Source organism: Akebia trifoliata, chromosome 7 (assembly GCF_017979445.1).
Source record: "Akebia trifoliata isolate Shusen 1 chromosome 7, ASM1797944v1, whole genome shotgun sequence".
Taxonomy (NCBI): domain Eukaryota; kingdom Viridiplantae; phylum Streptophyta; class Magnoliopsida; order Ranunculales; family Lardizabalaceae; genus Akebia; species Akebia trifoliata.
This window is the reverse complement of record NC_141381.1, coordinates 11445747-11463508: the sequence shown is the minus strand read 5'-3', so window position 1 is coordinate 11463508 and position 17762 is coordinate 11445747. Positions and strand designations below refer to the sequence as shown.

Sequence of the window (17762 nt, the reverse complement as noted above, 5' to 3'; positions counted from 1 at the left end):
TTATAAATAACAACATACTGAATGTTAAGCTAATCATGATGGAAATATTGAAAAGAAGTCAACGGTTTTTCAACATTTGTGATCCTAAAAGATCTCTTCACATTGACTTGTCCTGAGGTCCTATATAACTTGTCTAATATTTTTAATTTTTCGTTCAACTTAATCATAATTTGTGAATAAACATCTTCTAATTTATATTATTTTATAAAACTTTACAATTAATTTAATAAATAAATTTAAACCAAGTCAAATGATTTATCTCGTTCAAGATACGTTGACTCAGGTGAATCAAATCGGTATCAATGGGGAACAAGACGAGATGGAATAACAGGTTTAAATTCTAACAAATATTAGTTAAACCGGGGGAGTCAGAAACTCAGAATGCGTGTTTTCGTTGTGAATCAGCCACCTCATTGATTTATCCAATTGATTCATCAATTTTTTTCAAAACATTTGGTCGAGTGAACCATTTTGGATTGATTTTGGGTGTTTAATAAAATTTAGATATATAAACAATTTTTAAGGTCATTTGTTCAGATTCTCGAATACAATAAAATGAACATACTTCAACTTCAATATCCTACATGTCCAGTCGTGTTATAAAAGTGATCCTCCAATAATCAGATACATTAGACTCATTTTTTTCCCTTAAAACTGAATTTTTTGCACCAAATTATACAATATTTATGGAAAGAAAATCGACAAAAGGAGATTATAATCCTAAATCCTGTATAAGTTTCCAAAAAGTAGTATTAGCAAACAGTATTTTAGATTTTTGCAAAGGAATTTTCATAATCTAATTCTGAAAATTCAAAATCAGAATCTAATGGTCCAAACCCATTATAATGTCCTTTGTATAATCGATAAATGTCAAAATAGGTTTGACCCATTGAAGTTTAAAAAATCAACAATTTCATGCTAAAAGAAAATTGATGTGAATGTCTCACCTTTTTGAGAAAAAAAAATGGTGGATGCTGTTGTGAGCTTTGTACTCCAAAAGGTGGATCATTTGCTTCTTGTGGAGGGGAAATTATTGAGTGGGGTTCTTAAAGAAGTTAAAGAAATCAAAGATGAATTATATATTATGCGAGCCTTCCTGAAGGACGCGGATGCAAGGGAAGGGAGGGATGAAGGAGTGAAAATTTGGGTGACACAAGTGCAAGAAGTAGCTCACGATGTTGAAGATGTTCTTGATGAGTTTGAGCTCTTGTTGGCTAAACCTCATCGGTGTGGATTTCTCGGTTTTCTTCACAAAGTCACATGTTGGTTCCAACGCACGAGAGAAAACCATCGGATAGCTGAACGGATAGAAGAAATTAAAACAAGGGTCTGCACTGTCTTAGAGAGAAGCCAAAGGTATCATTTCAATACATCCGAGCAAACTTCACGCTCGATTGATGTTGCTTGCGTAAAATGGCATGATCCTCGAGGGGATGCTCTTTTAATTGAGGAATCTGAACTAGTAGGCATCGACAAGCCCAAGAATGAGTTAATTGGATGGTTAGTGGATGGAGAATCAAGATTGGGAGTAGTTTCGGTGGTTGGTATGGCCGGATTAGGCAAGACTACCTTAGTCAAGAAAGTTTACGATCACGAGAGAGTGAAGGGATCCTTCCAACACCATGCTTGGATTGCAGTCTCACAATCATTCCAAATCGAGCAAATCTTAGCTGAGATGATAGAGCAACTCTTTGAGGAGAGTAACCAGAAGCTCCCTCAAGGATTAGATACTATGAAAGATGGCAAGCTCAAGGCAATGCTCAAGGAATTTTTGCAGAACAAGAGGTATGTCATCGTTTTTGATGATATATGGAGCACACATGCATGGGAAGAAGTGAAGTATGTTTTACCCAACAACAATTGTGGTAGTAGAATAATGGTCACCACTCGTTTTGCCGATATAGCTTCTTTTCTGTATCGAATCTTACGGCCATGTCTACAAGCTTAAACCTCTACAAACAGACCAAGCTTTGGCTCTGTTTCATAGAAAGGCGTTTCGATCAGACCTTGAACACACTTTTCCGTTAGATTTGGAGCAGATTTCCCTAAATATCTTGAAAAGATGTGAAGGGTTGCCACTTGCAATTGTGGCGATAGGCGGGCTATTGTCCACGAAATGCAAGAACATAACAGAGTGGCAAAGAGTGCATGACAGCCTTGGGGCGGAGTTAGAAAGCAATGACAAACTCACCAGTATGAAGAAAATTCTACTGTTGAGTTATAATGATTTGCCATACCATCTAAAATCTTGTTTCCTATATCTTTGTGTTTTTCCCGAAGATTATTCAATTAGAAGTATGAGTGTGATTCGTCTATGGACAGCAGAAGGATTTGTTGAAGAGAAGATGGGAAACACCATTGAAGATGTTGCAGCAGGCTACCTTAATGAGCTTATTGATAGGAATTTGGTTCAAGTTGCAAAGGTAGATATTGAAGGAAGGGTGAGAGAGTTCCGAGTTCACGATCTTATGCGTGAGCTTATTGTCTCAAAAGCTCGCAAGCAGAATTTTGCTATTTTAGCTGTTAAACAAAGCATAAGGTCATTACACGAAAAAGGCCGACGGTTGGCAATCCATAGTAGTGGTGAGAATCTTACAGAAAACAAGAGCTTACCACACTTACGATCTCTCTTCATGTTTGGGATGGAAAAGTTGCCTAATTCATGTCTACCTACATTTCATTTCGGATGTAGGCTACTAAGAGTCTTGGATCTTGAAGATGTGCCTTTAACGATGTTTCCGAGTGAGTTGGTTAATCTACCACTTTTAAGATATTTAAGCTTGAGAAATACGAACATCAAAATGCTTCCAAATTCAATTGGTAAGCTTCAAAATCTCCAAACATTGGATCTTAAACAAACATATGTATCTGAGTTGCCCGTTGAGATCCTCAAACTCCAACAACTGCGCCATCTTCTAGTCTATCGCTACGACAATATACCATTGTCTTTCGATTTTTATTTTGAAGCTATAAAAGGATTTAAGGCACCAATGGGAATGGAGAGATTAGTAGCCCTACAAAAGCTCTCCTTCATAAGGGCCAATAACAATGCTATAACGGTTAAAGAGCTTGGAAGATTGAAACAACTAAGGAAGTTAGGTGTCATAATGCTGAGAAGAGAAGATGGGATTGACCTATGTTCTTCGATCGAAAAGATGTGCAACCTTCGTTCCTTAAGCATAGCTTCAATAGAAGAGGAAGAGCTTATTGATTTAAAATCTTTGCATTCTCCTCCCGTGCTTCTTCAACGGTTGCATATGAGAGGGCGTTTAGAGAAGTTGCCGCATTGGATTCCTTCACTTGGTAACTTGGTAAAGATACGTTTGTGTTGGTCGAGATTAAGGGATGATCCACTTGAAGGTCTACAAGATTTGCCTAATCTAGTAGAGCTTGAACTTTACCAAGCTTATGATGGAGAACAATTGTGTTTCAAAGCTAGCAAGTTTCAGAGAGTAAAGATTTTAGGCCTTGGCAAATTACATGGATTGAATTTGGTGAGGGTAGAAGAGGGAGCAATGTTACATCTTCAAAGCCTAACTATATCGAGTTGTCAAGTATTAGAGAAGGTGCCTTTGGGCATTGAACACCTCACCAACTTCAAAGAGTTCTTCTTTATTGATATGCCTTGTGAGTTCAAGACAAGGCTTTCTAAAGGAGGTAAAGATTACTGTAGAGTTGCTCACATCCCACGTATCCAACAGTTGTAGAAGTTTGGGACTACTTAATTTCCTTTTTTTTTTGTTTTTTTGTTTTTTTTTTGTTTTTTAAACTTTGTATTGAATACAATTTTTATGATGGATCTTCCCTTCCATCAAACTGTCTCTGATATTTACCAAATGGGTCGTGTCAAATGGATCAGGTCAACATGTTTATGCAAATGGATCGGATCCAAATGGTTGGATCTAATGGGTCAGATTGGATTTGGTTAACAGCAGTCGGATCAGATCTAAATGATTTTGGTTTAGGTGGTTGAGTTCAAATCAAACTAGCCTAACTTGATTCAATAAATCTTGACCGGCCTTTGAGTTGGACCAGGTCTAGTCAACATAATTGACTCTGAATTGGGCTGATAGAGGCTTGTGTCCATTAGAGTTGACTCAATCTGTTGGGTTGAAGAGAGAGCGTGACGGGGTTATTGTAAAGAGTGCTGATATTCTAACAACGAAGTCTTCACTTGGTCAGCAATGGGCTGACGTGTTATGGACATGGAACCATAGATCTGTTTACCATGGATACACAAATGCCTATTTTTTTGTAAGGATTTGCCTTGTGTATCTCAAGGAACTAGATCTATGGTTTGGTGTTCATAACATGTCAGCCAAGTATTGACCGAGTGAAAACTTTCTAGTTAGAAAATCAATATTCTATCGTAAAAACTGACTGTTTAAAAATCAAAATATTTGCCAAAGTCATCAAAAATGCTAAGTTTATAAATAATTTGGAGCGTGTCACATGCCAATTGTGTTGTTAAAAAGTGGAATAAGACACGTGTCATAAATCAAATGAATATTGTTCACATGACAAATGTAATACATATCTTGAGAGTTGATTGGTGTATTTTAAATTAAATTTTATTTAGTTAAAATATAATCTTATCCGAAAATAAAAAGTCATGTAGGAAATCTCTATTTTTGGATAATGACAATTTAAATAGTTAGTTGAGAGTCACTTGATTGAGAGGAGATTGCTCATTTCATTAGGATTTAGTTTTATTTTTTGTATTTTTATAAGGAGAACTACTATGTAAAAGAAAAAGGTTTTTGGAATGTGTGATTTTCAATTCCGAAGATCACTTCTACGAAGGTTTGGTGTCTCCACTATTCATATTTGTAAAAATGTGTAAATGGTCATCCGGGGTACATTCTTAGAAGTGTCATTTTTGACGTTTAGTGATTCTCGTGCGGATAAGATACCGATCCACCCAAGATCGAGGTAAGCGATCCAATTAGAGAGAGGATGTGGTGCCCCATCAAAAGCTAACACAAATCCCCATGTTAGATCTCGAGGTACTAGGTGGCACCTCGAAATTTTGGCATGGTCTTCTTTATTTATATTAGCATTCCAAGACGTTCAACCTGCACCTGATAAACGACATACAATCCTGCATATAAACAAATAAAATATAATACTAGCGGAAGTCTATATACGTCTAATAATGTACGATAGATCAGAGTGCGGAAGAAGAAAATTTATATACAGGATTATACAGAGATTCCTTACTCTAACAAAATTCCTAACATTCAAACAAAAATCTATATTTCTTTTGGACGAATCGACACCACTAGGGGTAATAACCCCAGTACTCACCAGGTAATGGACTCTGATCGTCTATCTTACCCACCAGATGGTCTGCACTCGCTGATTCTACTCCTGCCTCGCCAACTGCAGGCTCTGAAGCTAAAAAAAGTAGGAAGGAACGGGTGAGTAAAAATGGTTACCTAATAAGGAAACAAACAATTTCTGCTAATAACCCCTCATAATATGAACGAATATACATACTGAATCATTCTAAATTATACAAAATTTTACAAAAGAAACTACGATTAACTGGTATATATAGCTAGGGATGAGCAACTAAATATTTTAAAACTAACATTACATCAATCAACAGTACTCACTATAACATTTTCTTTATATATAAATCTAATTGACCAAATATAAATATTAAACATGCATTTCATTTTATATATCAAAGTAAGACAACAGATACATAATACACTATGGTGGAGTATTGGAATTAGAGAGTTGGGATTCATGACTGGATCGCTTCCAGTCGAGACATGATGTTACAATTCTTTTCTAGCTTTTCGTTCCTGATTTTGTGGTCGGTCGCTGCACTTACCACGTTTGGTTGACCATTTATCTAGCTCAAGCTGGCCATTTGACGTGACCGTAAGCAATGGGTCTCTTTTTGATGTGTCAGAACGTTCGACTACTATAGATTGTTAGTGATCACTGACTAATCATCTTCGTTTATGCCTATCAGCGTGCATGTGATTCCCAAATATACAAATCATTCGTATACGACTACCTTTACATTACAAGTTCACTGGTAAAGATAGAGAAGAATAAACCCGGATTCCAGTTGTGACTCCACTTTCATACGCATCCCATACCACGTATGAGCTTGGTGGTCCCTACCGTACATCCTAGGATAGTACATCACTCCGGATGATATGACGCATGACGCACTATCCTTTCAGGCATTCACAGACTCTTTAACAGCTCACAAAATAACTACACACACACACACACACACACACACACACATATATATATATATATATATATGTATATTATTTTCATTTGAAAACAAAAGAGAATTTATCAATACAAGATTGATAATTGATATCAAGTTTCCTACCATGTAAGTGTGGCCACCCAACCTAAAATAAATAACTGAACGGAAAAGTAAACAGCGCCTTGCGTTAATAGAAAGTAAATAAACATGTAACTAGTAACATAATCCATGGATATCCGTTCACCAACCTATACACAACACAACAATGTAAAATGCAGACATCATCCCTCGGGTGTGACTCTGACATTTTACCGTTTCATACCCTTTTTTCCTTTTTTTTAATTTTTTTTATAGTTTTCAATCTCTCAAATAAAATATCCACTTTCTGATATTCATCAACTCAATATGAGTTCATTGAATATTAAATCATTTTTCCAACTATGAAATTCATTTTTATCAATAACATTGAAAAAAATACAAAACTTAAATCAAAACGAGGTTCGAGCGATACATAGGACCCAACAGATGGAAATAACCCGGTGAAATATCCTACCCACTATAATTTGTTATAAAATACAGTTAAACATATCAAACATGTAAGTTCTGGCATGAATTTGAAATAACCAATTGAATTCGATATTTTTGGAAACTCATCACAATTTTTTAATAAAATCCTAAATGCAATTTTTACAATCTATGATTACTAATAGAAATTGAGAGTTCCTTACAAACTCTAGGCGACGGAATTGAAGCACGTGCATGAAAATCGAGGCGATCGACAAGGAAATCAAGGTGACTCGTACTTCGAGGCAATTGATTTTTGATCCGGCCTGGTGATTTCGAAGATCTTGATGTCGTCGTCCTTTCTCCTTTCTACGGTGAAGGACGGTTGACCCCGAAACGGATGAAATCCGATGTCGAAGTTACGAAATTCCCGTATATATATACGACTATTTTTTGACGATACGGGGTGAAAAAGACGAGAAAACGAAAGGAATTTGGGTGGATTTTGTAGATTACGAGGCTATAGAGGTTTCTCCCTTCTCCGTCGGTCGACGACGGCGAGCCATTTATCATGGATCTAAGGTTGAAATTTAAAAATAAATAAATTTTTTTTAAAAATTTCGTTGGCTATTGGACGGGTTGGAGAAGACAAAGTATATAAAAAAATTAAAATTTTATTTATATAAAATTTGGGACGAAATCGGTATTTCGCCTATTGTCTAGTTTGATGATAACTTGACCATACGGACTCAAAAAATGACGAATGAATAGTCTATTTCGTCTAATTTTTCGTTCTGGATCTAATGGTATGGTTAATTTCTATAAATTCTATCTTAATTTACATTTTTGGCCTGAGATGACCCCTAAAATTGACGTCATTTTCATTTTTGACGATAATTCGACTTTCTGTAATCCAAAAATGATAATTAAATAGTTAATTTTTAATAATTTTTAATTATGAATCCAATGATATAATTGAATCTTAATAATTCTTCCTCTAGCAAAAAGTCATTATTTTAACCTGGTTCGACTCAATAATCGAGGATTTTGTAACTTCTATATTCAGACTCGCATTTGAGCATACTTACAAGTTAAAGTATGTTTTTCAATCATTTTAAACCCAATGGTGTGGTCAGATTCCATTAAAAATGATAAAAAATATCCTAAAGTTTTACCCCTAAGTCCCACTTTCAAGATTTTCTTAAAATTTTACCATTTATTTTTCTCGAGATACGAATTGAAAACTCAGGATTTTACAGAGGAAAAGGTGTTAGGCACCCCAATTTCTCCATCAAATGATGATAACCTCAAAATAACTCGATCATTTTTGTCAAAAAATTTGTATTTTGAGTGGAGTGGGATAGATGGGAGTATGTTGAATTCTTTTCATGTGGGCCCATTAGACCCTTAGGAGGTCTTAGGGGTTTCGATTTGATAGAAATGCCACATTTTAATGATTCAGGCCTTCGAGGCCCGTTGGCTAAGTTTATTGGAAAATTATTATTTTTGGGCCCTTTCGAATGAGGGCCCGTTCAAATTGGGGTGTCTACAGTTGCCCTTCTTTGTAGGAATTGCGTGCAAAGAACTGTAAATAATAGACTAAACCCCTATTTGTACGGGCCAGACGAAAATTTGCAAAACACGACTTCGAATCACCAATTGAATTGATAACTTTTGTAGAAAATGGTTACTCAAACACGGGGTCTGACAGAGTTACCTTATTAATTCCTTGATCTCGATGGCGTGGAGCTCGTGTGAGATCTTAGATTTGATGAAGATTTGGGGATTTTTGAAATTTGGGTACTTCTCAGTTGTGTTTTAACAACTCGGAATTGATTGTAACTCGAAAAGATTTTTGAAACTCTTTTGATTTTTCTGATTTTGATTTTATTTTTTATTTTTTTGATTTTTTTGATTTTTTGATTTTTATTTGATTTTTTATTTTGATTTTATTTTGATTTTGACTTTTCATTTATTCCCATTTTATTTATTGACTGATCTGTGCTTGAGGCGCGGATAGCATTTGGATCAATTTCATCCGTGCTTGAAAAACGGATAGCTCTATTCTTGTTTTATCCGTGCATGGACCACGGATAGAGTCAACCTGGCTTTATCCGTACTGGTAACACGGACCAATATGATTTACTCCATGATTTAAGCCTGTTTCACCATCAATTTTGTCCTAACATTTTACTTTTCACGATTTTACTTCCCTTTTTCACATTTTAGGTAGATTTTTACTCTCCTTCTTCCTTAAAGCTTCTTTTTAAACTCTATGGAGGTGCCCTCTACTCTTCCCAACTTAAAAAGGTATGGCATTGTCGATCCTTTCTTGAGTAGTTGGATAGATAGTATGGATAATGATAAGAGGGCTCAATGGTGTTTGAATAAGTTGGGATTCAATTTTTTCTTGTCTAATATCCCATTGCAATGGGGTTTGATCGAGGTAATGCTGGGGTATTGGATCCCCGAGCTCAATCTCTTTCGATTTGGGGAGCATGAAATGACTCCCATCATTGAGGAATTTGAAGTGTTATTGGGGGTTGAAATATCGGACGCGGTTGTAATTCCCCCATTGCGTGATGGATATCGAAGCGAGACTTCCGACTTCTTGGGGATAAACCACAAATTTTTGAAGATTTCGGATGGTGGATCAGTTTTGAAGGCAATGTCCAAATCCTTCTTGATTGAGCGCCTCACGGATCCCTCGAAGTCATTGATTCATTTTAATGCTCTCACTTTGATGGTGGTGAGTCAACTCTTATTTCTCGGTGGCGGAGATATCATAGATCTATCACTTGTTCATATGATTCAACAAGTCTGGGAGGAACGTCGGTTGGCCCTAATGCTTTTGAACGAGATATTTCAATCTCTCATAGCTTGTTCGTCCAGTCGTGATCGAGTTTTCCGAGGATGTGCTCCACTCCTGTAGGTAAACTCTAAATTTAGCTTAGTTTTAAATTTAAACTTAAATTTACTAGTTTCCAAAGTTTAGAATGTTCCTATTATTGTAGCTTTGGTTTATGGATCATCTGGTTTCAACTGAAGTCGTTAATCGTCTATTTTACGTTAATGCTGATCTCGTACTCATGATATTGAGACGAGTTGCTCCCCTCGTCTCGGGTAGCAAAGAAAAGTGGTATTCCTTTATTGGCAACCTCGATGATGAAGAAGTAAGGTGGGTAGGTGCGTTCCAACCTCGGGGGTCTCCCGTGATCGCATTTGATGGTGTTCGTTTTCTCGTTTTGATTGGTCTTCACGGGGTGACTCATTATATACTGTAGACACCCCATTTTTGTACTCGCCTGATTAATCAACTCGTCAACCCGATCACAATGGTTTCCAATGATGGATGTTTATTCCAATACTTTATTTTATTACCAGATATGTTTCAGAAATCCGGATGAGGTATCTCGAACTGACAAAACCTAGAAACCACGCTACGCTAGGAAAATACGACCCCAGGAACATAGAAATCATCATCTTGCAGACCAAAAAGAAGCTTTACGATAAAAATCACTAAAAATGACAAAATTACCAAAATACCCCTAACATCAAAACAACCCTAGAGCCTACATTACGATTAAGAAAACCCATTCAAACACATAAAACAACAAATCGAAACCAAATAAATCATTTCGCTAATTTTCACAGAATTTGACAAAATTACGAAAATACCCCTCATAAAATTCACGACCATTTCACACAAAAAATTTCATAAATGACAAAAACCAACATTCCCATTGAATTCCTTATGAAAAACTGATTCCAAAACATCCTGGACCATTGAAAAACGACTTAAAACGTAAAAAATCCTCTCCGAGGGCAAAACGGTAATTTTACAACTTTAATAATTAAAATTTTCAAAATTAATAAATAAATCATTAAATAACGTAAATTGAAACATTAAAGTCAATCAAGTAAGACTAAAGTCAAGATATTAAAAGCCAACCAAGAAAGACTAAAGTCAAGATATTAAAAGCCAACCAAGAAAGACTAAAGTCAAAATATTAAAGTCAATCTCATAAGACTAAAGTCAAAACCCTAAATCAAAACCTTAATCTAAACTAATCAAGTCAATCTCATGAGACTAAAGTCAAAACCCTAATCTAAACTAATTAAGTCAATCTCATAAGACTAAAAGTCAAAATCCTAAATTAAAACCCTCAAGATTAAGTCCATTTCATGAGACCAAAGTCTAAATCCTAATTGAAACCCTAAAAGAAATCCTAATCAAACCCTAATTCTCCTAAAAAACTTTATAAATAGGAGCCTCCACACCCTATTTTCGTATCAAAGAAAAAACCCTAGAAAAAGTAGGTGAAGAAGCCTCCACAACCTCCCCAAAACCCTAATTTTGGAGCCCCAACTCCTTACCTAACACCCCTACTTCGATTTTAGCCTAAAAAATACCTAGAAACCTTTTAAAAACACCCCAAAAATCCATAATAAATTCAAAGCATCCAGATCCAAGAAGGAGATACCTTGCCTCGGAGATCAGAAATCAGATCCGGAGACAGAACAAAGCAAGGAGTACGGTACAAGGAGCAGTTTCACCAGATCTGAGGGAATAGAACCTTTGCGTATCGAAGGTAACATTTTTCTATTTTTTATCTAGGTTTTGGTCATTAGCAATGTAGTCTTACTTGGGATAAGTAGAGACCGGCATTGGCCGGGCGGGGTTGGTGCCTAACACCTTCCAACCCCGTAACATGATCCCCGGATTCAGATTTTCTGTAGTAGATTAGTTTTTTTATCCATTTTAGAGTCAGTTTGGTTCTTAGACCATAATAACTAGGTGGCGACTCCCAAACCTCAATGGTCAAAAGTGGATCCGCGCATCCCGCGGATTGAGGGCCCTTTCAGTGGCGACTCCACTGGGGACTATTGAGGATCAAACTTGAAAAACCCCAAGTATGGGAGCATTGCCAAGATGACCTAGTTTTTTTTCATTATTCAGTTCGATTTATTTATTTTTTTCTGTTTATTTATTTTTGTGACTTGATTGTAGATGATTTTGGGTATTGCATTTTTTTTCCAATTAAGGATCACTTTTTGATGACCCATAAATAATGAAAGATTCAAATTGACATATGAAAATGATGGAATGATGAAGGTTGGGACAGTAATGTTAAAACGTTTTTACAAAATATTCTAGTAAGAATTAAGTCTGGGAACCTATTAATAAAACGTAGATCTCATCGAGTAGATTAATTTAGAATCTGAGTTCACTCGATTTCGTTATCGGAAGCCTTAGATATCATCGATGCAAGTTCAATCTGTAAATCTGGAATTGTTGCTGAATGAAGGTTGGGACAGCAATGTTAAAACGTTTTTACAGAATATTCTAGTGAGAATTAAGTCTGGGAACCTTTAATAAAACGTAGATCTCATCGAGTAGATTAATTTAGAATCTGAGTTCACTCAATTTCGTTATCGGAAGCCTTAGATATCATCGATGCAAGTTCAATCTGTAAATCTGGAATTGTTTCTGAATGAAGGTTGGGACAGCAATGTTAAAACGTTTTTACAGAATATTCTAGTGAGAACTAAGTCTAGGCATCTTTAATAAAATGTAGATCTCATCGAGTAGATTAATTTAGAACCTGAGTTCACTCGATTTCGTTATCGAAAGCCTTAGATATCATCGATGTAAGTTCAAATTGTATTTTCCTAATTCACAGAAAATCCGAATTTATCTAATGTTAGCACAATTAATGTTCCAAGAGTGAGCTCATCTCAACCATTGTCATTCTATCATCAATGTAACATCTATTGGAATCTCGTTTATTTTGGATCACCCAAAAGTGATCATTGATTGGACCTTAAAAATTATAAAAATTATGCCTATTGCAATGTTTGTTTGATTAATTATTATATGCCATGCTCATTAATTGATTTGCCATGATCTTGATAGATATTTTTTGATATGCATGCTTTGATCTTAATCTTGATATGATGAATTATGTGGGTAATATTCATATGATATTCATGTTGTGATGGTTTGATTAGGCCTATGGACCCATTTATTTGAAAAGGCCCCGGGCACACCCCACCCTGCTTTGCACACACCACATGCACGTTTACTGTTTTACCCACTTACACGTCCCATATAGCCAACGTGGCACTAGTGCGTGGCCCGGTCTCTTCGGAGATGCGACGTCATTCATGAAAACCACAACTCCAGTCACGTACCTTAGGGTATATCAAACTGGGGCATCAATACCGTCTGATCAGGTGATTCTGAGAGATATATTGATGCACCCAGGCTGGAGCGACCTGAGCCTTTGACCTATTGTAAGCCACACAGTCACATGTCCCGATTGCCAACGTAGTACTAGTACGTGGTCGGTCCCCTCGTGGGATGCCAAACCATTTATGAAAGCTACAACTCTTGACTCGTACCCGTAGGTATAAAAAATAATCTAAGTATATCAATTGCACTTCTTGATCAAAACCGGTGCCTAAGCAAGATCTTATCCCGCTGTACCCTACTGTACGAGGGGGATAGACTACGTCTATTCTAGACGAAAGGTATTTAAGTGAGCCCTTGCTCAGCATTGTACGCCACCTCTCAACTAGAGATCAAACTGGAGAAGTGAATTGAGGTTTTAGATTATCACCTATACGGTATATCAAACCAAGTCACCACATATCGAGAGGTATATAGGTGTATTTGGGCAGGGGTGGCCAGATAAAATGCATTGCACGTAGTAAGCTTATAGTCTAGAAACCTTCCCTGTAGGCCACGACTCGAACTTATCGTGGGTGTTCCCGGGTTGCTCCATTTAATCTAACCAAAAGGTAAGTGGGCGGACCGATCCACACCGTTCAAATTAAACCCGTAATATCGGTCCGACCCAACTGGTAAAATGCACAAATCAATTTGAACCAATTAAACCAGTTGGCCCAATTGACAAATGGATCTAACTGAACAACATCAAATCGGTTAGACCAATTGGTTTTTAGGTTCAAAGATTCAACCTAGCTCATACCGAAAAGATGCAATCAGGAGGTCAAACTAATTAGTCTGACCCAAGGTTCAACCCCAACCAGGGGTAGACCCGTAATTAACTTCTTTCACCTTTGTGGTCTTTATAGACTTATAATGCTTTTGGACTTAATCTTTACAACCGGACTTGGGCTAAATCATGTCAAATTTTTTATTTATCATGTGGTTAAGAATCCAACCTTCTGAGTCAATAGTTGATCATGATTTACTTCTAATTAGGTAATAATTGCTCCTCGGCGTTCTAAATCAACCGTGCCACTTTGGGTCCGTGAAAAGAGTCGTCTCACCAGAGTACCTTTGTCAAGCCCAAGTAGTCAACACTCTCCACAAGAAGAAACAAGTACAATGGATGAAGCAACACTCCGTCAGATTTTGGACTCCTTTCAAGCGCAGATTATTGCTTCTGTCCAGACACAAATTGAGGCCCTGAAGACTGAAAAGAAAAAAGATAAAGTTGTAGAACCTCAGGCCGTGTTTGATCTGGTTGAAGATTTTGAAGATGATCAAGTGTCCTTTGACCCTGTATTAGCTCATCGAATAACTCAGGTAGAAACTGCATTGAAGAATATCAAGGATCCTGACGATCTCGCCCTTGGATTAGGGGCAATGACATTATTTCCTACAGTCCGTCTGCCAGAAAAGTTCACAATGCCAGATGTGGATAAATTTGATGGGACTGGATGCCCTAGGACTCACTTGAAAATATATGTCGGCATCATGCAGTCTCAGGGTCTGAGTGAAGAACAGATGGCCCAACTTTTTCAGAGAACCCTTACAGGTCCTGCCTTACGCTGGTTAATGTCACTAGACTCGTCTCGAGTAAGAACATGGCATGAATTGATGAAAGAGTTCATTGGTCGATACTCCTTTAACACGGACATTGAACTCACAAGAAGAGATCTAGAAACAACTAAGCAGAAGCCTGGGGAAACCTTCACAGAATTCATTGCTCGATGGAGAGCTAAAGCCGCTCAGTTATGGGACCGACCTCAAGAAAAAGAGCAAGTTAAGATCATCCTCAGGAATCTTACTCCCAATTATGCCAAGTACTTGATGCCTCAATACTTGCCTACATTTCAATCTCTTCTTGAAGCCGGAAACCAAGTCGAGGATGCCTACTCTTCGGGACTTTTTGGCAACTCGTCTGAGTCAAAACCCAAACACTTCAAACCCAGTACAAATTCCTTGCAAGTGGCCCACACCTCTTTTGCCCTAGCTCCTCAAGCCACTCAATCCTCACAAGCCAAGCCTAGGAGACAATTCTCCAATCTCGGGATGTCCCTTAGTGTTGCCTACCAAAAACTAATGAAAAGGGGACTGTTGACACCGTTACAACCCAAGCCGTTGCCTAACCCTCTCCCTCCAAACTTGGACAATGGGCAATTCTGTGAATTCCATCAAATGCCCGGCCATGTTCTGGATAGGTGCATTACCCTCCGCCATGCTATCCAAGACCTTATCGAACAAGGGAAAGTTACCATACCTACTCCTACCGCGCCTAATGTCAAAACTAACCATTTGCCTACTTTTCAAAATCAACCCCCTCCTACTCTTAATCTAATATCCATGTCCAAACCTGAATCAGTTGACCCAGCTTCTTTTATCCGCTTGATTGGTCTTGATAGTGCATCTTTATCATGCCAGAATGGGCTCATCTGCCCTGAGACAATAACAGAACTGAAAAGAAAGGACAATATGAAAGTAATGGGTTATTTAGCATCAAACAAGCTTGAATCAGAACATGAAGGTATGACAAAAGCGGACGAGCCTGAATCATCCCTCATGAAGATATCCAAAGTGGCATAGACCCTAGCGCTGTGTCCTTCCATTCAGAATCATATCCCTATTTTCAATTTTTTTTCCTTAAGTGTCAGTTGCGTCAGTCTTTAAATTCAGTCGGTCAGTTCCATTATGTTAAGATTTATTTTTTAGTCAAGTTGGTAGGTCTATGTCTTTTTATTCCAATAAAGTAAAGAAGCTTTTGATTATCATGCGTGCAATAATAATGTGAACATAAAATCTAACATGAAGAATGACTCAGAGCTCACTAATTGAACTTGATAAATATTGGAATAGGAGAGTACACTCAAGAAGTGCATATTGGTACTACATTATCCTCAAAAGAACATGAGAAAATGATGAATTCATTTAAGAAATTCAACAGTGTTTTCGCATGATCTCATGAGGATATGGTAAATGCGAACACTATTTTACCTTTCGGATTGCACCAAAATGGATCAGAACTTACTGTCAAGAGTGAACATCAAAGCCAAAGATCATCAGGAATGATGTAATTGAAACCGTCGACAAAGATGCCAAGATTTGCAAGAAGGAATCCCTCATAAAGGATAAAGGATTTTCTCGGAGTTATAGAAGAAGTGAACAGTCGAATGCGGAAAACTTAATCATATTTTACAAAAGAAGATTGAAAGCAGTTCATTCTCAAAAGAAGATTGAAAGCGGTTTATTCTCAAAAGAAGATCTCGCTCGACAAAGTAATCAAGACATTGAGTTCCCAGAACCTTGACCAGATCAAGTAACTTTCACTAAAGGAGGCCTTCTTTGGCCAAACTATTCTCTTATCTTGCCAAGAAAGAAAAATGACCCTCTTTAGCCCCTTGCAGCCTCTAAAAAAATTCAATAGTCTTTCTCTTTCTAAACCATACCAACTAACCTTGGGAGGGAAATCTTGTATGAACTACGTTTTGACCTGATCCCAAAAAGAAAAAAAAATGATGATTTGGGGTACGTAGGCAACCTGAGAAGTTACTTCAGGCCCGGTCACAACAAAAAACAAAATATACATTCTCTTAAGGAAAGTGTCATCGAAAGGGAAAACCCCCTGTTGAAATGTGCAAAAGAAAATAATACCAAAAAAGGGGTATTAGAAGAAGAGAATCAAAAGAATTGAAGGAAAAGAAAAGAAACCCAAACTAGGGGCATTGAAAAAAAAAGAATAAAAAAATGATGACAAAAATGCCTAACTAGGGGCATTAGAAAGAAAGAGACTTAAGAGAGTTGTCTAAAAAAGAGAATGTCATACTAGGGGCATTTTGGGAAGTTGAGCCTTATACATTTTCTTTCTAAACCATGTCCTAAGCCCACCTACTAAGTCCTCCTGAATGTTAATTGATTTGGTTAAGGTCCAGAGAACCAAAGGTTGTCAAGTTGAGTATCCAAGATCATCAAAAACAAAGAAGCCCGCTAAGTTGAAAATCCGAAAGGACGACTTAGGCAAAAGTTAGGGCATAACAAAAAAAAAAAAACAAGACTGCTAGGTTGAAAACCTGAAAAGGCGATCTAGGCAAAAATCAAGGCATCTTCAAAAAAAAAAAAACAAAGCCCGCTAGATTGAAAACCTGAAGAGGCGATCTAGGCAAAAATTAGGGCATCATTAAATCGAAGGAAAGATCCCACCAAGAAAGAAAATTCAGAATAAAAGCTTACATAGAAGTTGGAGAATGTAGAAAATTGTTCAAGACAATGTTGAAGTTGAAGAAACTCAGAAGCCTTTCTTTTGAACATTGCAAGATCTTTAGTAGCGTCTGCTAATGGGAAATGTAGATTCATTGACCACTTTAAAGAGGAAAATCTTATATTTCAATATTTATCAAAGCCCAGCTCAAGCATTTTTCAAAAAGAAATTTGAAAGAGAATGATCATTTCCTTATTGCACATATGATAATCTCAAGAGTCTTGAATTTAAAGGAATGTCAATTCTTTTGTCTTTCATTTATTGGAGTCCGTAGTCCCTTTTCCATACTTTTCAAATGTAATCCAGCCCATCAGTTTCACAGTCAAGTTTCAGATGTAAGTCAACCTTGAAACTAGGGGCATTTTTGAGACTAACTTCGATTCTGAAATTTGCATTCTTGATCCCATGATCAAAAGGAAAAATCTTATTCAAAAGCTTAAAAGTCCGGCGAAGCCCAATCATAATTATGAATCCAGATGCATGATAAGCCAATAAAAGGTCAATTTCTTAATCGTTGAGTTCGATAATAC

At 37.0% G+C, this 17762-nt stretch overlaps 1 protein-coding gene across 1 annotated transcript; it reads left to right on the top strand.

The window, feature by feature from the left end:
- The first annotated feature begins 964 nt into the window (after positions 1 to 964).
- LOC147398221 (disease resistance protein RPM1-like) lies at positions 965 to 3800 on the top strand. The gene is given in 2 exon segments (XM_086448956.1): positions 965 to 1905; positions 1907 to 3800. Coding segments are annotated over 2 exon segments (2742 nt in total). The 3' UTR covers positions 3708 to 3800.
- The last annotated feature ends 13962 nt before the right edge of the window (positions 3801 to 17762 follow it).